The 24,806-nt window shown below is 41.9% G+C and overlaps 1 protein-coding gene across 7 annotated transcripts in view; it reads right to left on the reverse strand.

Annotated features, from left to right (window-relative positions):
* Positions 1-24,806, reverse strand: part of PDE3A (phosphodiesterase 3A) — a 216,572-nt gene that overhangs the window by 47,869 nt on the left and 143,897 nt on the right. The window contains exon 1 of one of the 7 annotated variants that reach the window (XM_058420309.1): positions 24,247-24,324. The exons of the other annotated variants lie outside the window; for them this stretch is intronic. Within the exon in view, the coding sequence (XP_058276292.1) occupies positions 24,247-24,309 (63 nt within the window). The 5' untranslated portion in view covers positions 24,310-24,324. Of the gene's footprint in view, positions 1-24,246; positions 24,325-24,806 lie in introns of those variants that run through there. 7 annotated transcript variants of the gene reach the window in all.

Below are 24,806 nucleotides of genomic sequence, written 5' to 3' on the forward strand. Positions count from 1 at the left end.
GGACTTGCATGTGTGTTCCACAAGCTACCAAGTCACCTGGGCCTGAGAAACTGCAATAATCCTTGTAGAGCTAAATCGTACTTCTGTGAGTTTAGGGTAATAAACAGACTTATTCCTTTGCCATTTGAAAAGAAACCCACAAAACCTCTGCAAAGCACAACCGTCTAGAGGATTTTCAATATTTCCACATCAGCCAAACGAACATGAAGTAAACCCTTCATCTCTGCATCCCTTAAAGGATTCCCAAGGCAACAATATCCCACAGAAAGCCCTCTGGGTCCCTGGAAGGTGCAGAGCACTCTTTGCCGGTACAGCGAGCAAAAGCTTTAGACCACTTCTGGGAATGCAAATGAATGAGATCCACGTGACCCCGGTAATAAAAGGCTCCTGTCTCTTTGCAAAGCATTGAAATGCCATCTGGCAATTTTGCTGACGTCAGCAGGCACAGAAAAACAACCCCCACCTCCCCCCAAAAAAGCAAAAGCCTTGGGCGGGAGGGGGAGGAAGGCAGAGTTTTGTGGCGCGTGTGAGCTCCAGGCTGGTGTTACTGAAAACCTGCCGGCAGCACGCTGAGCCCAGAGCCTGGAATTCTGCACCAGCAGCTCGGGAAAATTCACCCCCTTGCCTGTGTTTTATACCCTGGCACCTTGGGTTCAGAGACTGCTGCCGAGCATCAGTGAGCCCTATGTCCTCCTCTCTTACATCACTTACACCGCTACATCCTCCTCTTACATCGCTTACACCGCTACATCCTCCTCTCTTCCATCACTTACACCGCTACATCCTCCTCGCTTACATCGCTTACACCGCTATATCCTCCTCTTACATCGCTTACACCGCTACATCCTCCTCTCTTACATCGCTTACACCGCTACATCCTCCTCGCTTACATCGCTATATCCACCTCTTACATCGCTTACACCGCTACATCCTCCTTTCTTACATCACTACATCCTCCTCTCTTACATCGCTACGTCCTCCTCTCTTACATCGCTTACACCGCTACATCCTCCTCGCTTACATCGCTATATCTACCTCTTACATCGCTTACACTGCTACATCCTCCTCTCTTACATCGCTACGTCCTCCTCTCTTACATCACTACATCCTCCTCTCTTACATCACTACATCCTCCTCTCTTACATCACTACATCCTCCTCTCTTACATCACTACATCCTCCTCTCTTACATCACTACATCCTCCTCTCTTACATCGCTTACACCGCTACATCCTCCTCTCTTACATCACTTACATCGCTACATCCTCCTCTCTTACATCACTTACATCGCTACATCCTCCTCTCTTACATCACTACATCCTCCTCTCTTACATCACTACATCCTCCTCTCTTACATCGCTACGTCCTCCTCTCTTACATCACTACATCCTCCTCTCTTACATCACTACATCCTCCTCTCTTACATCACTACATCCTCCTCTCTTATTCTGCCTTGTCACTGTCAGGTTGCTGGAAGTTTGTAGGTGAGGAACGGATCTCTCAGATCCACAGGGAAAGACACAAAACTTCCAGCAGTGCTTTGCAGGGTGTGAACGATGCACCACCCCTTCGGCTGCTCTGACTGATCTGGAACACAGTGAAAGAAATTCTGCGCTCGTTTTAAGTAAAACCTCACTCCATCCTTTCATGATGACAAGGGAGAAATGACCAAAGATGATGTACAAAAGATGTCCATATCCGGTGTGGATAATATTATAAGCTGCAGGTACTAATTTTAAATTATATTTAATAGGAGGCATAATATTGCTCCTAAGTATTACGTGCCATTTGGCACAGAAAGATTTGCTGCATTTTCATGGAAAATGCCAATATTTTAAGTCAATAATGTAAGTTACCTTATCTTTGATGTGCTAAAATAATACCATAAACATACGTGCGTGCAAAAGAAGCAGGCATCTTTTTGTATTAAAGTACATTTTCCTGTTATCAAAGATCTCTTCAGTTATTTCTGATCTCAATTAACAATTCCCATCAAAACGCAGGAAAGGGCAGCAGAGCATTGCTTTGACACAAATTTTAAAAGGATGGATGTGTCCTCCATGAGGCATGTTTAAACCCTGAAAAAAAAGGGCTTGTGACTTGCTTTTAGCAAGGGATTAGAAATTTTACAGCAGCTTTGTGACAGAAACACAATTCCCTCAACAGTACTTCTCAAAAAAATTAGAACCACACAAGTTGGGTGACGATGAGGAGAGAAAGGTGGAGGGAAGAGGCTGACCTGTCATCTAGGGCCACATGTTGTCTCAACAAAGTGTTGTTAACAAAGTACATTCTTCAGGCTCTACTGGATCAAGGTTTCCCTGACTGAATATTCAAACCCGCCTGAGGTAATAGGCCTTTTTCTTTGCCCTGCTCATTCCCCCCACCCCTTCTCTCCCTCCTTTAACACATCTCCTCTTACTGAATGAAACCAAGGCATTTTTCTTACAAAACTGCTCTTTGAATTCCTAATCTCTGCCTCAGTGCAATTTTTTAACAGCAAGTCAAAGCAGCACTGTGTAAATAACTGCAAGGAGACAGCTCTGCCTGGAAACTGCAAAGTTCTCCTTGCTCACATCTTAAGCTTGAAAGCTTACGCTCAATTCAATTAAGAAAATTTATGGGTAATTCCACAGTTTCTTCCCAATTCCTTATGTTCTCAGGCAGCCAACCCAGAAATGAACAAAATCCCTGACAACTGACTACTTTCTGCTAGCACATGGGCAATTATGCGGAAAGTGTGTATTTAATTGAGTTAGTCGTAAATCCTGACTTAGGAATGAATCAGAGGATGAAGAGATACAGCTATTCCCCGTTGCCATTTCAGGTTTAATCACGTCTGCTTAAGGTTTATTTATTGACTTCATAAAATGCATAAACAACAAAACCATCCTTCCATAATTTTATAGGTATTAAGCCTCCACTTGAAGATGTAGGAGAATAAACTTAAAGCTACACACATGACAGACGAGAGAGATTTTCTGAATTCTCCTGCTATCTCTCAGGTCTGCATCACATCAGGTCTGTTTTAAATATAAACAATTTTCATAGTTCACAACTATGTCCCACTCAGCGATTCTGCTTAGAGCACTCTCCAGTAATGTTCATGTTCAGCAATAAATAATAAATTTTCATGCCTTCTTTCACTGGTCCCAGGGTAATATTTCAATGAACTCATGACAAATACAACCCCTACACTTAAGTGGTCATCCTGAGGACTGTGCTATCTTCAAAATCAGCAAGATGCCTCTCCATCCATTCCAATCATCCACTCAAAAGAAAGCTATCCTCCCTGTGTCTGTGTGACAAGTGTGTGTTTTACTTCTTGAAGCTGCTGCAGACCCCAGAGCTCCTCAGCTAGGAAAAGAAATGGCTGTAGTTACATTCCCAGGAAAGTATTACCAGCTCCACCCTAATGAACTTCCAGCTTCCCTTTCACACTATGTCCAGACAGATAGCCAAAAATTCAGGATTGTGAAGTTTACCTAATTTTCAGGGTCTGTAGGGATTATTCCGACACTGACATCCACTATGCATACATTAAATGTGACTTATTCAGAGGGAACCCGTCACTTTGGCAACTGTACAGAGTGCGGGAGGAAAGCAGCGCCACTTGCAGATTCTCCTGTACATATATTTGTTTGTTCTTGCACGGGGAGCACTTCCTAGCTCTATTTCCTGTTTTCCAGTTGCTTTGTTCTGCTCTCCAAGCAAGTAATCTCTCTCTCTAAGCAGTGCTTTCTCCTCCCCTGCCAGGTACATCTGAAAATTTCTTTGGGGCCAATTCATCTACTCTTCCAACTACTTGTGGACCTCCCAGCTGAATTCAATGCTCTGAGCTCAGGGAAGTCCCTTGACCCTTCACTGCCCTCTTCTCTCTTGGAGATCCTTCCATAACTCAGTTTGGAGACTAGAGCTGAGCAGGCTGGCAGGTGACTGGCTGCACTGAAGGACTTCTCTAAACTGAAGTCAAGCTAAACTGAAAGGCTTTTAAAAGTACTCCATGCTCATGAATTCAATATTGAGTTGTTGATTAAAAAAAAAACCCAAAAAACAAAAAAAACCAACCAAACAAAAAAACCCAAACAAACAAACAACACCACACCCCCCACACACACACAAAAAAAACCCCAAACCAAAACAAACAAACAAACAAAAACCAAAAGAACCCAACCAAACAAAAAAACCCCACCAAAAAGACCAAGGACACATATGTGGCCAGGCCACTTCACTTGAGATGATTCGCCTCCCCCTGTTTGTGCGCCAGCCCCTTGCTGAGGGCTCAGTTTCCCAATTCACAGCTGATAGGGCAGTAAACACCTCTGGCAGTGGAAAGAATGTGGCCTTGACACAATCTGGGCAGCCACTGCAGACCCAGCCAGGGATGGCAAAATATGGAAATCCCAGCCTCGTGCACTGAGGGCTAAAGCTCTTACAAGGTGCCCTTTTATCCCACTCGTGGAGTGAGGGCAGTGTGCTTATCAAGGGTGCGAAAGGGTCCTTTGGAGCCTTTGCTGGCTTCCTCCAAAGGCTGAGTATCCTCATCTGAGGGCAGTCCCACAGATTTTACAACAATGGCATAAATCACAGTCAGAAGCTCAACTGAAAGTTTTCCATGCAGGTACGATACTCACATTCTTATAGGCTATTATTAAACGAGCTAATTAAATAGTTCCACTAGGCTGAAAGTGCAAAGGTTTCGGTACCCTGGGAAGAACAGAAATTACAAAGACTCCAGATAAAATCTCTATACTAGGATCAGCAGTGGTAAGAAATTACAGGTCATTTGATTACATGACAGACATAACAGCCTTGCAAAATTTGGGATCACTGAGACACCAGGATCTTACCCTCTCAATAAAGAGAAAAAAAAATTAGAAACATAGGTTCCCTTCAAGCAAGTTAAGCAGGTGTTTACTGCATTAGCATTACTTCATAATGGTATTATCAGATTAGTTTCTCATACTAGGGTCCTTGACTACCTTTACAGTAGCCTTCAGAACCTAAGCAGAGGTGTGTACAATTATAATTATTTCAAGAGAACGTACTTTAGCCACATTTTCACTATCACCACAAGAAGACAGTTAGGATTTCAAGGGAAATGGGGAACCACAAGAAGCCACGTGCAGACTACAAGCTGCAGCTGTGCTTACCGTGAAGCATCTCACCAAATGGGGCCACTGCAAGCGAGAGCTCTGTCAGTGCATCCAGTGGCAGCTGATGGAGAAACACGCTGGACTCACAGCTGAGCTTTGCCATTTACTGCTTTTACTTTCCAATTTCACGGGGAGAAAATCACTTCTGACAAAGGGTAGCTAATTGCCATTTGTGAACCTGCCGTTTTGCTAACCCCTGAGTTCTCGGCTGCGCCATCCAATCGAGCACATATATCATTGCGAAAAGTTTTAAATTTAATTTACCACTGTGTTGAAGTCTTTAGCATGGAGCAATGTGACAGATTTTACCAACACTTATTAAAAACAAAGCAGAATGGAGCAAGCCATAAATAAAATAAAGTGCTGGCAAAGCCTGGAATGCAATGAATACATCTGCACTTCCAGCAGTGGCCAAACCATAGTGCTTTATCATAGGAAAGTAGCTTGAAATAACTTTTCAGTGTACTTGATATATGATACTACTCTTTTAAAACCAAGACTAGAGCAAGTTTGCGAACTTCAAAATGAAGTTGTTTCCGGTGCGAGGTTTATTTTGTTATGAGCTTGACATACTGTAGCTGTGACACTGAGCAGAGTTGCAATGTCAGGGTTCAGAAGGTTCACTCACACTCCAAAGACACACAATCACATGAGCCTTACAGCAAAAAATGTCATGGGTGGGGTGGTTCTTCCAAAGTTTCATTTCCCAAGCAGTTTCTCTCACACAGATTGCACACAACACCCCCCCCTACTCAAATCTCAACACAGAATGCGGCCTGAAGAGTTTGAATTTCTTTCTGTCTGGTGTATAATAAATCCAATTCATGTAAGGCAGTTTTGGCACTAAGCTATGTATTTGCACATTTCTCTTGGCTTAAGTCACACTTTCTGTTAGGAAAGCTGCTCAGAAAGGTTTGTTTCCTCCACTCTTATAAATTGTTGGCATAAACAACCATTCAAAAATTTAACCTCAGTTACCTGGCAGTCTAATGGTTCACACTGAAACCCACAAACTTGGGTTTCTTGTTAAAATCTGTGTATGAGTTTAAGTGTATCAACTTTCAAAATATTTAAATTCAATGTAAGAGAATAAGAAGGGGCTGGAAGACATCTGACAGCAACATCGCTCACTTCCACTGCTGTCTGACTGGAGAGTGACACAGGAGAACCCACACAGATGAATCCTGAACTAGCAGAAAGAAGAGGCAGGGTGATACCATCTTTTTTTTTTTTTAATTTTGCTCTTCCATTTCTACACAGGCTACTCTGCAAAACAGTGTCTCCTCAGCATTATCTCCCTCTCAGTCTCCTTTCTAACTCAGTGGGGAGGAGTTGGCTTTTTTTTTTTTTAAATTTTTGTTTCTTGGAGGATGGCAGGAAGGTCAGCAAATAACTTAGATGTTCTAATAGCCAAGCTACACAGTAGCTTCAGAAAGAAGTGCATGCAGTCAGATGGGACAAACACTTTGCTATGAAACACCAGAGCGCTCCCACAGTGGCACAGATTCACCTGAGTCACGCCTGCTGGGTGCCACAGCATCTCCAGTCTGAAAATGAAGGGATGAATAAAACATGCATTCTGTCACTGACTCATACACATCCAAGCACACAAACTCTTTGGCACTTCTCCCCCTCTGAAATAATGCAGGGAAAAAAAAATTAATCCAAACAAATATCCCAGGGAAAATAATTTTGTGCTTCACGAATTCTGTTATAGAAAGGGGATTTATAAGCAAGCAAAGGGTTTGTGCGTGCAGCTGGAACTGAGCTTTTTGAGAAAAGTACCGAAGCAATGAGTAAGTCTTTTGTGTCTCCCTTTACCTAAAGCTTGATTAGCACATTGACATGCAAAACACAGAAACTTTCCAAAAAGGGTTACAACACATCTACTACGGGAAAAGGAGCAGCGCCAAAACAACCTCATACCATTCCCACTTTGCTAAAAACTCCGTAACTCTGGTCAGTTCGCAGATGTTTGAATGATTTTCCTGACATCCTTGCTACGTCATCTGAGGCTGGTAAATCAAAGGCAGCTTTCTTTCTGCTCCCACAGCTCCATCCGTGATAAACAGCCTGCAGCTGGCTACGGAGGCAGTGCTGGTGACAGTTTATGGGTAGGATTAAATCTGGTTCACTCGTTCAGAAGACTTTTTGTATCCATGCAAGAGAAAGCAGAAGGAGAAGGCAGAGCTGGGCCAGGAGCTCTTTTGAAGGAAGCATCACTCCTGTGACCTGAGCTGCTGGTGCTGAGGCAGTAGCTGACAGCACAGGAGGGCAGGGAAGCAATCTGCCCCGTGCACTTTTCTGCACGGGGTGTTTAGGGACATGCAGTTTCCACACAGCTGCGTTGGGATGGGGTTTTTGGTTTGCTTTTGAGACAAAATTTGCCCTGTCTTCGATGAACTATGTCCACTATGCCCTATGTATTCCTCACGTGTGTGTTGCTAGTCCTTTTCCAAGCGTCTCGTGTGTGAAGGGGGAAAAAATGAAAACAAAAATTACAAAAGGCAAGTAAATAGCTGAGCAGATACAGATCATCAAGTCCACTGACACGTGTGCTGAATGTCTGACCAGTGATGTTTATGGGGTGATGTAGTTAAGTACAGACACCAAAGCTAACCAGGGAAGATCTCTTCATTGCTGGAAGCAGGCAAGCCAGGTGAGCTGAGAAATTGGATATGTTATTGCGGATATCTGTCTGATTCAGTACAGAACAGTCTGAACTGTTCCCAACACCAAAGCCAATTCACTTGTGTCTGCACAAGCCTAATGTCAAAATCAACACTTCCCAAAACAGGTTGAGTTTGGTAAGTCAGGAAGGAAACAACAACGCCACACTAGAAGAACCCTTTAATCTTAAAATTAAGAGTGTGCCATCTCAGTTCAAAAACATTTGTTTTGCACCCTCTGCCTACATTCTTTAGTTGCATTCACTGCAAAACTTTACACTGTTCGGAGTTCTCTAATTTAAAAAAAAAAAAACCAAAAAAACCAAAAACCAAAAAAACCTAAAACCCCATAAACCCACACCCCAAAACTCAAGTAGTGACGAGTCCCTGTCATTTGTAGGCTAAGCAAATCAGAACTGGAGGAGGTTAAAACTGAGGCAGAGGAATCGATGCTTCTGTACTGCATCTATTCCGTGCAGCAAACCTTTCCAATGCCCTCTCCTACCTCCCCCAAAAACCAGCACACCCCACAACAAGAGCGTATGTCTAAGAATTCAGAACCTCTATCAGATCACAATTTCTCTTTGAAAGCAGTTTAAAAATACTTTGCTCCTATTTCTAATAAAATAATTTAGATAAGAAGACTTAGACTGTACCCAATACTGTGGAGTCCAGCAGCATTTAAGCAGCACAGAAGATGTTATCTATTTTGAAATTCGTTTTGCCTCTTTGCTGTGGTCACGTGTTCCTTTTGTTCTTTTTAATGTAATGTAATTTTACTAATTTTATCAGAAAACAGAGGGAGGGAAGGTGATCTAATTTCAGTGGGAATGTCAAAGGAAATTTGTACCTACTGTAGCAGCAAGTAATGATGTGTCTGCATCAAAGAAAAGAAATTTATTCTTTCAGTCGTCCTCCTGCTGGGAAATGCAAAACTTCTTCCCACAGATCCTATGATCCTGTTCTTTAATTTATGTATTTTACACAAATGCTACCACATATGTTATTAATTTTACATTCTATCAAGGAAGTAATTAAGACAATAATTGCAAGTATGTGCTAATCCACAATTAATGAGCACCCTTGGAAGTACTGTATGCTCCCACATACGTCAAACTACAACACACAGCAGCTAAAAAAATTACCCAAATGGGCTCATGTCTCAACTAAGTATTCGTGGCTGGAAATACCAGTTACTTACAACAGATAAATAAATACCAAATGCCTGACATATCACCTTCCCTGTTTATGCACTGGCAGTATTTTGGCAAAATAAAGTTTTAAGAGTGGTACCCCTCTTCCTGCCACCCCCCAGATACCTTCTCCTGAAACAGCTGAAACTTCCTGGCCACTCTCAGCCGAAGCTGACAGCAAAATAAAAGCCAAAAATGTTTTGACTCTGGCCAAACTTCTTCACATGACCACCAGTTTTCATGAGGGGTAATGCCTGGTAGGACCTCAGAACAGAGAGGGAATGATTTCAATATGAATTTGGTGGTTACCTCCTCTGCTGTCCAGCTGTTAGTGGATTTACTATAATGGCAGCGATTAGGGAATTGGGGTGTATATAGGATGTGAAACATAAATTACTGACTAATTAGGTTTAACTAGATTTTCGCCTGTAGATCCACCCATTTAAGTTAAGCTGTAATTGCAAGCCATTGGCATTTACATGATGGCATTTACATGAGGAGCACTGCCTAGCTGATCTCCTTCATCAGTACTTTGGGCTCCAAAAGGGAGCACATGCTCTTTCCTAGGATTTATACTTTCTGCCTTCCCTTTGAAAAGATAATAAAATTATTCAATCAACAGAAAATGAATCACTTTAAGTAAAAAAAAAAAAAAAAAAAAAGAAATCATTACTCCTCTGAAAACTCCTCAAACTTGGAAAGAGTCCTGCAGATTGCTGAAGAGCCAGGAGAGCTGGAGCTGCAGACCTGTATGCACTTCTCCACAAGACTGATTATCAGGGGGAGAGCAAAAAAAAATAAGAACTGGTTTCAAAATCCAACAGTGCAGACCATGTTTCATGGTCAGGAAGTAATTTCCTAAGCTGAAAATACAGGCTCTGCAATGATGCTGCTTCTGCTTTCTCCAAGGCCAGTCCTGGAACAAAACAGCCCAGCACATGCACCAAACCTCTAGTTTGTTCTCCAGAGCACATTTTCCCAATACATTAGATCCAAATAACGGAAAAAAAAATTTGTAACAAAGACAAGACACATTTTCTCATGTTTTAGTTTTTCTCTCCATTACATAAGACAGCTTTTTAAATGCAGCAGACACCCACCTCCCTCCCACCTCCCCATACAGTCTGTCCATATACCTATGAAAAATATATTATTTAAACATTACTCAGAAAAAAATGCAAATCTGAAGAAACTCCATCTTGAGAGAAGGGGGGCAAAAAAAAAAAAAGCTCCACCCAACTGCTAGATTTGTCCCACATCCCACAGTATGTGATAACCTTTGCGTCTGAGAAAGGATGTGAGATCCCATCCCTTTCCTAGATACTTAAAGTGTGTGTTATGGGATGTCACAATGTTAAGATGTTAAGTCATTCCGCATCAGAAGCCTCAAATGCTGTCACTCTCTCGCTGAGCCTCTGCCAGAAATGCCTTGGAGAATGTCTGCCAAAAGGAGAACTTCGTGTCTGACATCACCAGCTCCGAAACCAGCACACACAGTTTAATGGGAAACACTTCCTAACCCAGGTCCGTAATTTGCTTTGGGTTAAAAGGCATTACAATTATTGGACCTCGGTCATCATTTTTGCCATTCAACTGACACTTGAAAGCGTTCATTGCCCTCCCTTTAAACACTAGATTTTGAAAAGAAAGCACATCTCAGCAAAGTGTCCAGGGTAAGCTCCTGACTATAACCACGACCTCAAAGTTGTAATAAGAAAAATAAAGCAATAAAAGCAAATTATTGATTGCATTTAAGCAATAGATTCCTATATAACTGCTCCAATACATCAGGTAATCCAGGAAAGAAAGATGGATGACTAGCAATTTACTCCCATCTCCTGAGACTATTTGCCTGCAGGAGGCTTCTGTTTTCTGTCCATGTTTGTGCAAGATGGAATATTCCTCCTATCTTTTTCTTCAAATACTTTTCCAAACAGCTAAATTAAAATACAACTTCAGCAGGGAAAAAGGTCATGAAAACTCAGTTCTTGTTCTCTAAAACTGGAATTCTTCCTCCTCCCTTTTTCTCCTGAATTAAATCATAAAGCACAAATATAGTAAGCACAACACCTCTGTCTTTCACGGTTTTGCCATCTTCATACTCCATTTTTACTTGCTAGTTAGAATCTATATATGTACATATGATCATTATATATCTTCTATATAGAACATACATAGAGAGCATTTTAAGCCTAATTTAAGAACTCTTGCTCTGCAATTTTCCAAGAATGCTACAGTTTTTCACCATCCATACACGATGCAAATCGTTCACTAAAAATATTTTGCTCAACCTCTGCCTTGCTCTTTCTTCATCAAACACGCCACACACAGCAGGTTAACCTTCCAGTCCAGACTGCACATTCCTATTATTAGACCCTCAAGAATGTCACCTCTGTGCAGCTGAATGACGTGCACTGCTATCACTATAGCTCTCCAGATGGCAGAGACAGACTCAGAGTCCCCTCGTCCTCTTCCCCACTGCCCTTCCACAGGCTGCTTTTCCACAGCTGTGCTGTTTCTGTCACCTGCATCAGATGGTCATCAGATGAGTTCTGCCTGCTGCTGCCACTGAGGGCATTTGTGACAAAAATCCTGGGGAATCCACTAGGACGGTATGTCAGTGTGCAGGGATCAGTTTTTGAGTTTCTCCAAGACCAGGTTGGTCTCAGGAAATGGACAAAATTCAGTACAGAAGCTAAAGGTTATGCTCCTGGAGACCAGCAACAAGAACCAGCCCGAATGAAAAGATTCTCCACTTCAGGTGGTCAGGATCATGTTCACTCATCAGTGAATGACCAAATGGCAGGCATTGATGCAGGTTCATCCAGTTTGGAGGTGTCACCAAGGCTAAGGTGGCCCGCGGTCTTTGTCAAAAGTGGTTCCAGACAGAAGAAAAGATGTGTTACTGTCATAGGAGAAGGGAACAAGAGGCCCAATATGCAAAGCAGACCCACTTCTTGGAGAAGGCTGCTGCCTCCCTGGTGTGGAGGTTAAAGGTGTGAAGCAAAAGCTTCCTGCCCTGGTACCCTCATCTGTCAGAATTCTTCCAGGCAGGCAGGGATGAAGCTGGAACAAGGCTGAGGGTAATCAATATAGAGTTCAGGGGCCTGGGACAACTGGTTAAGGGCTGAGGAGCACAAGCAGTGTTCTTCTGTATCATTTCAGCTGCAGAGAATGAAGAGGGAAAGAACAGGAACAGCCAGCAGGTCAATACCTGGCCCTTAGCCTGGCAGCACTGGCAGGATTTTGGGGTTTTGATCATGGGCTCATTTACACACAGCAGATCTGCTGGTGAGAGACAGGGAAGGTCTCAGAGGGGAGAAAGGATCTTTGCAAAGAGTTAGCAGAGATCATTGAAGGAGCTTTAAACTAGATTTGAAGGGGGAAGGAGATAAAACCAAGCTCCCTTGAGGTAAGACTGAAGACAGAATGCCAAAGTTTGAGGGACGATGTGCTAGTAAGGTCCTTCCATCTGCAGATCATAGAAGTAGGGGATGGAGATCCATGCAGCAGCAGAGACACACGGGTTTGAAGTGTGGGAAATCACAGGAGTGCCTGAGAAAAGTCACACAGGAATTGAGGCCTCTCCCCTGCCAAAGATGGTGAGAACAACAGCTCAAGTACACCTACACCACTGCACAAGGCATGGGCAGTGAACAGGAGGAGCTGGAAGCTGTGGTGCAGCAGGAAAACTCCTTGGAAGGGCCAGGCAAAGAAGGAGAGGCGGGAGGGTATGCGGGAGTGGGGAGTTTTGGAACACGCAGTGCCAGGTTAACAGTTGGGATTGATGAATTTAGAGGTCTTTTCCAACCTAATAGATTTGTGTGTTCTACAGATCTAGATGGCTTCTATAAGAGGATTAAAAATAAGCTTTGAACTTGATTTATTGTCTTTCCTTTAATCAGATACCTAGACAGACTCTAATGTATATTCAATTTGTGCAGAAAGTTGAATTCTACAAAGCTGCAGTAAACACAGGAAGGAGCCTTTAGATGAAGGGAGAAAATAACTTATGGGCAGACCAAAAAAACCAGCCCCTATCTAATGCAGCAGACTGATGGCTGGGAGGGGATATGATTACTCTTTAAAATACACTATAGAGAAGGTTTGCTTATGCTACAGGATAATGCTGGACTGTTACAAAATGGGGTGGAAATAAATATAAGCAGGAAATTACCAGACTGTTTCTTCCCACTAGAGGAGAGTTGGGGGGAAAGAACAGGAGGGGAGGTGAAGTGACAGTAAGATAAAGCTTGGATTAAATTTATGAAAGGATTATACGGTGCTCTCTTGCTAGCAGAAGGCAGCTTGGAAGTGTCCTTGCAAATAAACCCACATACTGCATTTTCTGTAACCTGAGTAAAAAATAATAATAAAGAAGTTACAGTACTATGAGGGCCAACTTTTGGTTTGTAAATTATCAATATTTTTAAATAAGACAACAGGCACTGTAGTCTAATGAAGGCTGTGGGATTTGACTTATAAAATGTAATGGCAACAAAACTGAAAAAATATTCCAAACAGAAAAAAAACCCACCGCAAATATGGAAGCTCAGCAGCAGCAAAATGAATTATAAATAAGTTTCAGAGACTCATATTTTGGTTTGTTTTCCTGGTTTAGAGAGAATTTCTAGGTTATGATGCCATCAAATGGCACGCTGAAAGGGTTGAGTTCAGACACAGGGTAAAAAATGAAAGGTATACATGGGCTCTGATGAGGGCATATCAAATGGTTAAAAGTGCTAATGGATGGACATGAGTAATGAAAAAATATGAAGTTTTTCCTGAACTGAAAAAGGCATTTCCTTAAAATATCAAAGCAATGGATGTTGCAGGGATCAAGGCTTAATACTGAGAACCTGGACCACATTTTATGGATGGGAAAAGTTTCGTATCAGAAACGTTGTGAAAGAAAAAAAAAAGTTGGCAAGGCTAAGGCAACTTTGCTTGGATTTGAGGGCCTTCGTAGAGCCAGATGATACAAAGGAGGCCTGAAAGGAATCTAGAAGGGAATTCAGAGGCTTCTGATTACTGAAAAACAAAGAGGCATTTCAACTTTTCTTAAGGAAAAAAAAAGGGGACACAGACCCTAATACAGAAGACATATCATCAAATGTGGAGATGAAGAGCAGTTACTAAATGCTGATATGCATTCTTACCAGCTGAAAACATGCCTGGATAGAGAACCCACCAACATCCATAAAGGACTAGGCAGGCATTACAATTGAAATGAAGTGCAGTCAAGCTGGGGACTCTGAAATAATATCTGGAAAAATAACAGTCATATGATTGTGCTGGAAAAATTGCATCTAAACCAGACCCATGATCAACACACGTAGAAAGTTTTATGGCAGCATGAGAAACTTACAGGCAGGGCTAAGTTAAATTTAATTTCATGACTATGGCCAAAAAAGTCCTTTGACGTGTTACTCCAATATGGCAGGGAATATGAGTGGGACAAGATTCTAAGTTGTTGGCTGCACAGTAGGAGGGGTGATCAAGCAAGTGAGAGAAACACAGAGAACATTCCTCCAGATGAGATGAAGGGAAAACAGTACTGCCTAATTATTTTCCTAGTAAAGGCAGTCGATATCGAGCTTCTAATTAAAGAGAAACAGGAGGCGCACTTTGCAATGCCACCAGGAGAAAAGATTGACCCAGAAATCGTTCTGTGCCTTTATGCGACTGCCACCTCAAGTGGTTCCTCCAGGAGCACACAGAAGACATGCTGACCAAAAAAGGCTCATCTTCCCTACTACAAGCACTCTGAAAAGCCTGACTTGAAGAAACAAGCAGAGTGCAGAGTCCACATCCATAAACACCCACCAAACACTGAAAAACTGAGGTAGAATTTTCAGTGAAGGACGCTCCACCATTATAAACCGGACTGGGATCCCCAGATCATTTCTCCCGGGTCAGTTGTTGCTAATATTGTCTTGACATTTAAGTAGAGAACTTCCCTTTGGCAACAACAGAACTATGTGTGCCATATTAAAATATCTTGGATTTGTTTCTTTCTGCTCCTATGGTGAGGACTTGCTAAAAATTCCTGGACTTCAGAACTCCAGCAATAATTCCAAAACAAAATATTGGAAGTACATTTTTTCAAATGCCTGTAGCAACAAAAATAGCACCTTGAGCATCTCAGGAATCCAGTGCCCAGTTGCATAACTTTTCCACTTTCTTCTTCCCAAGAAGAAAGAGACGGGGGGGGAGAAGGGGGGTGTGGAGAAAGAGCATCAGAGTCTGGAAAAGAGATGCTGTCTATACAGCCCCAAAGCCAATGGGATGCCCCACATCAGGAGATTAAGGGATTTACTCTGCGACTGATACAGGATAAATCAGTATGCCTTACACATTCACACCACTCAAAGCACTTCCATTTCAGTTTCTACTTTTCCTCCTCTTCTGCGCTCCACTTGTTCTTCAGGACAAAAACCTGCACTGCACAGCATGAGCCTAAACATGCCGGGGGAGCTTATGACCATTGAGCTGTAGATCCACTGTCACACTGCCCAACTGCACAGTGTCCTTTGGTGAAGGACACACCGTGCCTCGTGCTGCCCCTCCACCAACACCAAGCAGCATCCATCATCCATGACTACTGCTCGCAGTAGCTCAAAGACCAAAACTGGTGTCTGTTTGTAAGGCAGGAGGTGGCAGCTACACACAGGAACCACATGTACAATCGTGCATTTTAACAACTCCTGTCTGGACGGAAACGAGTCAAAACCTACGGGGTGATTTTGCCCAGGGGCTGTTTCTGGGATGAAACTGCAACCACATCATAATCCCAGCAAAATCACTATTCTGAGACAGAGCTGTCTCAAAGGCAACATTCATCCTTGAAGATTCTAATCACTGACTTCAGCTGTTCATCACTTTCACATCCCACAGAGTTGTAAGGAATAGAAAGCAGTACTGCAGCTTCTCTTGTCAGCTAAGCCCCCCTCCCATTCTGCATTTTAATGAAGAACTTAATCTAAAATAATTATTTGCAGATTGTTCGCTCAACTCCAACTGTTAATTTAAAAGAAGCAAGCACATAAAACCCTCCAGGAGTCCTAAAACACAATCTCAATATGCACAGAGTTATTATTTTTAGGCACCTATAAAAATTGGTCCATGATGGTATGATACAAGAGCTTATTGCCATTCCACACTTCTATTCATATCCATCACCTAACTTTGAAGATTCAGGTCCTCCAATTCTGGATATGAATACTGAAAGTCCTGTAAGCGTGGGGCTTGGTCTGAAGCCAAGGGCATGGATGTGAGAACAGCATATGAACTTTCAAACTTGTACATGACAGAAAATCTCTTATTTTTTCTCAGATACCAGAATAGACAGTATTAACAATGATATTTTCCTCATTTTTAGAGAAGTGAGCTCTTGTGCTTCAGAAGCAAAGTTACTGGAAACAGAAAGGTTATCTGGATTTCTACCAAAATAATATCCATGTCATCTGAAAAGGGATTACATGTTTTAAATCACTACCTCAGTAGCTGGATTCTAATATAGCTCCAGCTCTGTTTGGAAAGATTTTTTTTCCCGGATTCACTTTTCCATCTACAGCCTTTTTTTGCTTCCTCGTGAATTTTGTGTGTTTGTGGGGGGAGGTGCAGGAGGAAAACAAAGAGCATCTCCAAGGATTAAGGCTCCATAACCTCTCCACGTAACCTGTTCCAACATTTGGTCACCCTCAGATTAAACAAGTCCCTTCCTATTTTTTAACAGGAATTCCTCTATTTTCGCTTGTACCTGTTGGTTCTTGTCCAGTGGCACCCCTGAAAAGAGTCTGCTGCATCTCCTTCACTCTCACATCAGGTATTTATACACATTCAGCAGGCCCTCTCGAGCCTTTTCTTTTCCAGGCTGAGCAGTCCCAGCTCTCTCAGCCCCTCCTCAGGACAGATGATGTTCCAGCTCCTTAATCACTTTTGTGGTCCTGTTTTGGACACACTGCAGTATTTCTGTGTCTCTCCTGCTCTGCAGAGCACAGACCTGTACCCAGCACTCCAGATGTGTCTCACTGGTGCTGAGCTGAACCAAAGGATCACCCCCCTCAGCCTGCTGGCAATTCCCAACGCAGCCCAGCATGAAGCTGTTGGCTTTCTTTGCCATAAGGACACACTGCTGGCTCACATTCAGCCTGGTGTCCACCACAACCCCAAGGTCCTTTTGTGCCAAGCTGCTCCCCAGCCAGTCAGTCCCTTGTCTGCACTGGTGCCTGCAGTTGTGTCTCCTGAGGTGTGGGAGGACTTTCTCTCCTTGTGTTGAGCTTAGTAAGATTCCTCTTGGTCCCCTTCTCCCGCCTGTCCCTCTGAATGGCAGCACCAACACCTGCTGGAGCAGCCAACCCCCTGGTTCTGCAGCACCTGCGAATCTCCTAAGGGTGCAGTCTGTCCACCATCCAGGTTATGAACAAAGACACCTTTCTCGTGCTAAATGCTGGGTTTTTTACTTTTTTTGCACTTCAGTAATTGATGCCTCTATCTCTCCTCTATGGGCTTGTCTAGTCAGCATAACCAGTAGTTCTTCTAGTCCTGCATAAACACCAGCAACCTAATAATTATGAACTCCAGATTCAACATCTTAAAATCTCCAGCCTTCCTTTATGGACTGTAAGAACTCATATTGCTCTTGTAATGTTCAAGGTTATTGAGGAATTGAAAATGGAGCAATGCAGAGCCATTACACAATGAACCTTTGATCTCTAAAATCCAACCCGACATGAATTTTTCTTTTTTATGACTTGACTTTAAGATTTACTCCAGCTCTAGCTTATTCAAAAATCTCAGGAGGCTGCTCCAATAAGTCATTTTGAAATTTTGAACACTGATCCACCAGACATAGAACAAAATTATAGCTTACTACTGAAGTCAAGAAAAAGAACATCTGCTGTTGAGAGCAGAGCTGATCAGCTGTGAGCTTTTCCACTGGGAAACTCATAAAATGAGCTACTAGAAAATTCAGCATGTGTTCTTGTAAGGGAGGAACAATAGGAAATTCTTTCACGTATTTATTCTTTAAAACTATCCCAGAGAGCAGCAGTTAAAGCATCCGTATCTTCCCCAGTATGGACACAAATCTCAGGGGGAAAAAAAAGCCAAAACTAACAAGTATTAATAAAAATACTTTTAAAATTAAGTTTCCATTATAGAGTGAAATCAATCAGTTTTCATTTTATCCTCATTAATGAAGACATCTTCCAACAACAACAGCATTGTGGAAACTCAGTAATGAAGGTTAGGGCAGCTCACATCCCCCAGAGATGCTACCATTAACATGCCAGTGGAAGCACACTGGCTGAAGACTAGGAATAAGCCCTGCCCAGTAAAAAAATTAAATACATTCATCACATTGATTTCATAATTGGTTTCATCACTGAATACAGGAAGCTAAAATTTTGCAATGATTGTGTTAAAAAATGTGCTTGGGAAGGTGACAAACACCTGGAATGCACATATGTGGTATGTGAAATTTAAGGTGTTGTTTGAAATTAAAATAACACCTTGTGGCACCTCTCAGCTTTTCATTTGTCAGGAGCAAAAATGAAGTCTTCTATCATCACAAAAGCCCCAGTGCTACCTAATTTTAATGTGGGGTGCATTTTTTTTCATTACAAAGCATCTGGCTGCATCAGTCATTATTCTGTTGGCCATCACTCCCTTCCTAAGACCCTGTTTTCAGTTGCTTAGAACTTTTTCAAAACTGTGAACTTTTGCACTGACATTTCCCCTTGCAGCAGTTAGCCTGTATTTGGAAAATTAATCTTATCCAGCACAGCCATTTCCAGGAGACTAAGAGACACTGTTTTACTCATTTTTAACTACTCACCTCTTTTGAGTCTCTGGTCTCAGAACATTCCCAGTGTAGCTTTTATTTCAGAGACTGGCATATGGATGCCTGTATTTTGGCAATTCAGAGAACTTGCAATCTGAAAAGCTGCAGAGTATTCTAGCTTGTGATGAAGCAGAGGATTTGAATTTCAGGGGATTAAACTCTCTGAAAGTCCATACGTTTATGGGTCTTAAAGGTAGCCAGCAACTTTAACCATCAGATGCCTATAAATTTCAAATCCCCTTACATCCAACAAACATTTTTTTCCTAAGTTTGCAACTAGAAACCAAAAAACCTCAAAGCAAACAAACAACCCCCCCATAAACCCAAACTATACCCCAAAACAACAACAAAAAAAAACCCTACCCCCCAAAAAAGCACATGAACATAATCTCTTAACTTGAAGACCTTAAGACTCTGAATTTATAACAGGCAACTGAGAAATATAAGCTTTAGTCAGAAAATCACACCATATAAAAACCAGAGTTCTGAAAACGAACGAGTTAACAAAATTATGAAAACTGATAAAAATTGAATTATGAAAACTGCCAGAAAGAGAGAAAAATGCAGGGAGATTAAGGTTGTTTTTTCAGGACTCTGATCACCCCAGATGGGGGGAAAAAAAAAAATCTCCTTTCTCTTCTCTGAAAGATGACAGTTCACAATCCCATCTTCCTACTATTATTGCCATAGGCAATCTATATCTGCACCACATCAGTGGACATGCATTCCCCAGTCTAAGGAAAAGCTCAGAGGGAAAAAAAAAAGAAAAAAAAGAAAAAAAAAAAAAGAAAAAAAAAAAGGACAATTATCAGCATCTACCACTCTGCTTTTCAAAATACTGAGACAAATGGCACCGTGCCAAACTTCTTATACTCCTACCATGCTGCTTCTTCAAGGAGTCATTTCACCAGGATATGATTTCCCACTCCTGTTTGCATTTCAGTCCTGATTCCTTTTCCAAACTGCACTGGTCTGCAGCACAGCTATGATCCTACAAACTGCAACCTCCCTGAACTGGAGCTTGCTCATTGAATAAAGTGAAATACAATTTGAGTGTTGTCAGCAAAGGTTCTCTGTCACACAACTGGACTGCCTGACTAGCACCAGGACCTGCACTACAAACCTGGGAGGAATAATGGTGGTGGAGAAAGGTTTTGAAGAAGAATAGCAACGTTTCTGGAATCTGTGTTGAGCTCCTGCTTAGTTATGAAGAACAGTGACACGACAGAGTGGAGATCATTACTGAGCTTCCCCTACACTCCTCACTCCCTGCCAGTCATTTTGAGGTAGAGAATTTGAGAGCAAAGAGGATTCACAGGGTGGCTGACACCATTTAAAAGGTTTTTCTACATCCTAGGAGTGATGGATGTGGAAGGTTTGCCCACATTATCTGGGTCACAAGTGCCAGTGTGACAGATCCTGTCTTACCTCAGTGCAGCAGGGTAGAAAGCCTGTAGGACAAAAAGAAATGGTGCAAGAGTCCCACGTAGTGCCTGTGGCTCAACTCCTCGTTCTAAGAGAAGCAAGGACAAATCTGAGGCAGATTATCTATTTGAGAAAGCTTTCTGCTCTGCATCACTCATCTGCTGCATTGGAAAGCAAGGAAATATTTCCTAGATCATTTCTTAATCCCAGACTCAGCTTTCTGCACCTTTCCTGCTGTGCAAAAGCAACTCTCCTCCCCTAGCCCCCGCTCGATATTCCAACCAACCCACAACCCTCCCATGAGGCCTCTTTCTCATAACATCCCAAACCCTGCAAATCTCTGCTCTGCCACTAAAGCTTTGAAAGCTTGTCTGCTGAATGAAAGGATAATGTAAGGTTTTATTAACAATGCATAATGGTGAAAACCCACAAAAGCATTAACAGGAAACTTTTTTTTTTTTTTTTTAAGCTATTTTCAGGTAAAGTAGAAGGGATTTGGTTAGATCCAAGCATCACTGCAGTGACATGTCCCAGGAGGACTCTGCTTTGTACATGAACACACAGTGAATATGGTGGCTGCATGATGTAATGCTATATGAAACTCAGAAAATCCCTTGGTTTATCATTTCACAGTTATGACTCAGGATCAGTTTATTTGCTGTTTAGCACATTGCACGGGTTGCAGACTGGAATTTTGTCCCATTGACCACATCAATGGTGAGGAACAGGATATTGCACTGCTCATGCAAACTGCCCTAGGCATAGCTGTGCTGTAAATCACTGGCAGGTAAGGGAAGCATCACTTCAAGGGCTTCACACTAATCCATCACAACCTAAACTGGTGACTTAATGCCACAGAAAGCATTACCACTGCTTACACAGATGTAAGCACGAAATCCCACCTAAAAATATTCCTGCTTTCCCCAGCTATGTGTACACAAACCCCTATAGCAACTCTTGGTTATGTTCTTACATTGTTGTGGAAATCTAGTTTGTGTTTTTTAGCTCAGTCATTGATGAAACAATTGGAAGTTTCCATCGTGGCATAATGTGGGAAGATTTTTTCTGTCTTCAGACCAGTATCAAAACTAATTTATGCTCAAAGGCTGCAGCTCATGAAATTAACAGGGAATTTCAGGTAGATGGAAATACTCAGCAGTGTTACAGCAAATATGTAACACCTCTGGCTCATCTGCTTACCACGGCATTTTAAATCCATGTCCATTCAGGGAAAGCATTCTCATTTCTCAGGAATAAACAAGATCCCCGGGCACATACACCAAATAAAACCAAGAGAGAATTACCCCCAAAACCTGTACAGAAACTTCAGGGAAGTTGTTCAAGCAATCTGAACAGCTGGATGGACAAGAAAGAAAAGCATTCACAAATTCTTTCCTTAGTTATATAAAGGTAATTATTTCTGAAATTGTTGACAAAGCCATTCAAGACTCAAGAACTAAGAAATATTACAGTTCGTTAAATAGAAGTCAATACGTGGTATTTAATTTATATCACTATTTAGCTTAAATTTACCCATGCAAAACACTCACAGGATAATATATATCTTCCACATATAAAAATGAATGGGTAAATCAGACATTTTGCATCAACCAAACCCAAAAAAGCTAATTCAGGGTTCACAGTTAAATCTACTGCCCTCGCTCTTTCACACGCATAAAATACAAAACAATGAGCGGAAAATTCCTTTGTCATACCAGAGCCTGGAAACCATGGAGACCTCTGTGATGTAGTGTCTGAGAGCATAAACAATGCTCAAAAGATCAAAAATAAAATTATATAACAACATAGCTCCAAAAAAAACCCCCAAACCAACAACCTTAAACTATATTATCTATAGACATCATAACTACTCTTGGTTTTTCTCTACCCTTCCTTCTCAGGCTGCTCACCCTTGCCTAAACAGTTCTGGATGTCATTTGATTTCATGAAGAGCATGCAAGATGAGGAATAAAAATCACTTTATGAGTTAAAAAACTCAGAAAATATGCTCAAACAGAGTATCAAACTTCACAGCAGACTTAAAGCTCCCACTTTCTTAAAAGTCAGACCTGCCACATTGTTTTACCCTAGAAACAAGATCAAGCCAAATATACCATTTTACAGCTGGATTTTGTTTCCTTCCTTTAGTTTTTTGTTTTCATTTTAGGTGGCAACAAGCCCACTTGGAGAGGTTTTGTTATTTGTTAACACAAATATCTTTTATCTACTCCGAGTAGAGAAGTAACCTGCAATGATACTACTCACCTGTCAAAATATAAAGTAATTTTGTCAAGGTCAGCCTAGAACACAGTGAGTGACTACATCCCTTTAAGGACTAAAGGATGAATTTGCACCAAAAGGCAGAGGTGTTATTTTTATACAATAACTTGTGAACACACACACAGTTGCCTCTTTGGGGTTGTCATCTCACACAGTAACTGCATTTTCCTCCAGTCAGTCCTTACAGACTCACACTGTGCTCAAGTTAACTGTATTTATGTGCATCACTTTCTGAGTCTCACTCTCCCAGAGTGGTAGATGGGTCAGGGAAATTTCCTTTCCTCTTCTAAAACCCTCCAGAGGGCTTGGGGGACTGATGGTGGAACAGATACACAGCTCAGCGCAGCCAAGCTCACCTCAGACCTGGGTGAGGAAAACTTATTTTTCCCTCATACTGTGTTACAGTATGTTGTATGATGCAATGCAACATTAGGGTCAGAGTGATTCAAAGGAAATGCTGGAAAAGTAAGGCTGAAAACCAGCTTTGAAATAACATTAGTGTCTCCACATCTTAACAGAAACGACATGACAAGTGATTCACTTCCTAACAGAGCATTTATTATCCTTTTTTTTCTAGGAAATTTAAGAATGTTGGACTGATGTGGATCGATTAAACTCCTTTCAGTACAATAAAATTGTATCAATAAACAATGCCTTATTATTTTATTGTGAATAATAATGGGACAGCATGGGAAGTTTTTTTTTTTTTTGACAACTAATATGTCTGAGATCTCTAAAAGTTCCAAGTGGTATGATTTACCTTTAAAATCTACAACTCCATAAAATGCAGTATGTAATCTGCCCTGCTCTTTTCCCTCTTAATAAAAATACACAGGAGGATGCTTCTCAAAAACTGGGATGCATTTCTGTTGTCCATCCTTCTTCCTGTCAAACTATTACCTCTTTCCTTTCTGCCATGCATAGTCAACTGTTTTATAAATGGAAAACTGAGATGGAATTATGATTGAGAAGAGTGGAGCTGTTAGCTCAGCAATATTCTCTCTGTAATCATTTCTTCTAGTAGCTGTACATCCCAAGCAAGGTATTGAAAAAAAAACAAATAATCAGAGAATCTCAGAGTGCCTGGAGCAAGAAGTAGGAAATACACTAATCACACTGCCATTTATCGCATCTTAGCCCTGCTTCTGGTGACAATATTTTCTTTTCCCAGCAGATGCTTTCCTATGTCCTGTTTACATCTGCTTTACTCTCATCTTGGTTAACACACTTGGAGCGACACATCAACCAAGACGACTCTGAGAACGCCGAGGTTCTGCCAGTGCCTCAGTGACTTCACACACACATGCATGCAGGTAAGATATGAAATACAAAAAAGTCATGCACCCATCAACAGAAGACTACAATTTTCCTTAGCCACTCAGTTTAAAATACTCCTAAAGCCTTCAGAAAAGTCTCCTTTTTGAGACAGGGAGACTTTCTTGGTTAAATGCATCTGCATTAGTGGGCTACCATGGCATCTCCAGGATCACAAGCACATGCTCTTGCAAAAACAGCTTCACCAACGTTTTGCAGCATTCATCTTGGAAACGACAAATAACAATCAGCTGGTTCTCACTGTATTCAGAGAGCCCCTACACCCCCATTAAATCACTGTAAGTCTCTTTACAGTGGCACTGAGGGCACACCAAGACACGACACGTTCCCAGAGCACAGTACCTGGTCAGCAGCGGGAATCGACTCCCACCTACGCTTCAGCAAGTACAGAGATTTCCGGCTCATGATTCTCAATCTGCTCTAGAGGCTCTTCCAAACTTGACAAAAAAAGGCTTCTGTCCCGAACCAGCGGCAAGAACCTTATTTCTGACTCCTGCTCTTCATCGTAGATGGCAGAGCTCCCCGACGCACGCAAGTTTTCGTGAGCCGCGAGGTCGAGATGGGTCAGACCCCGGCTTCTCCTGTTCCTCTACAGCATCTGTGTCCTTGCTGTTCCTCTAAAGCATCTGTCTGCTTGCAGTGCCACAGCAAAAGGCTGAGGCAGGGAACAGCCCAGCTCCCAGTGACGAGCTACCTCGCAGAAAGGAGCCTGGAGTAGGTAGACAACACCAGATGCATTCAGTCTGAAAATAGCTGTTGCTTAGGAACTGGAGGGGTAAAACGCAGCACCTCGGATATATAATTGAGAGCTTTTACAGTTAAAGAGAATTAAAAAGGCTGGACCCTGTGTTTCTCTCCCCATCATCGTTCTTTTACAATGCTGGAGGAACGATTGCTCGATT

This window comes from Hirundo rustica, chromosome 4 (assembly GCF_015227805.2).
Source record: "Hirundo rustica isolate bHirRus1 chromosome 4, bHirRus1.pri.v3, whole genome shotgun sequence".
Taxonomy (NCBI): Eukaryota; Metazoa; Chordata; class Aves; order Passeriformes; family Hirundinidae; genus Hirundo; species Hirundo rustica.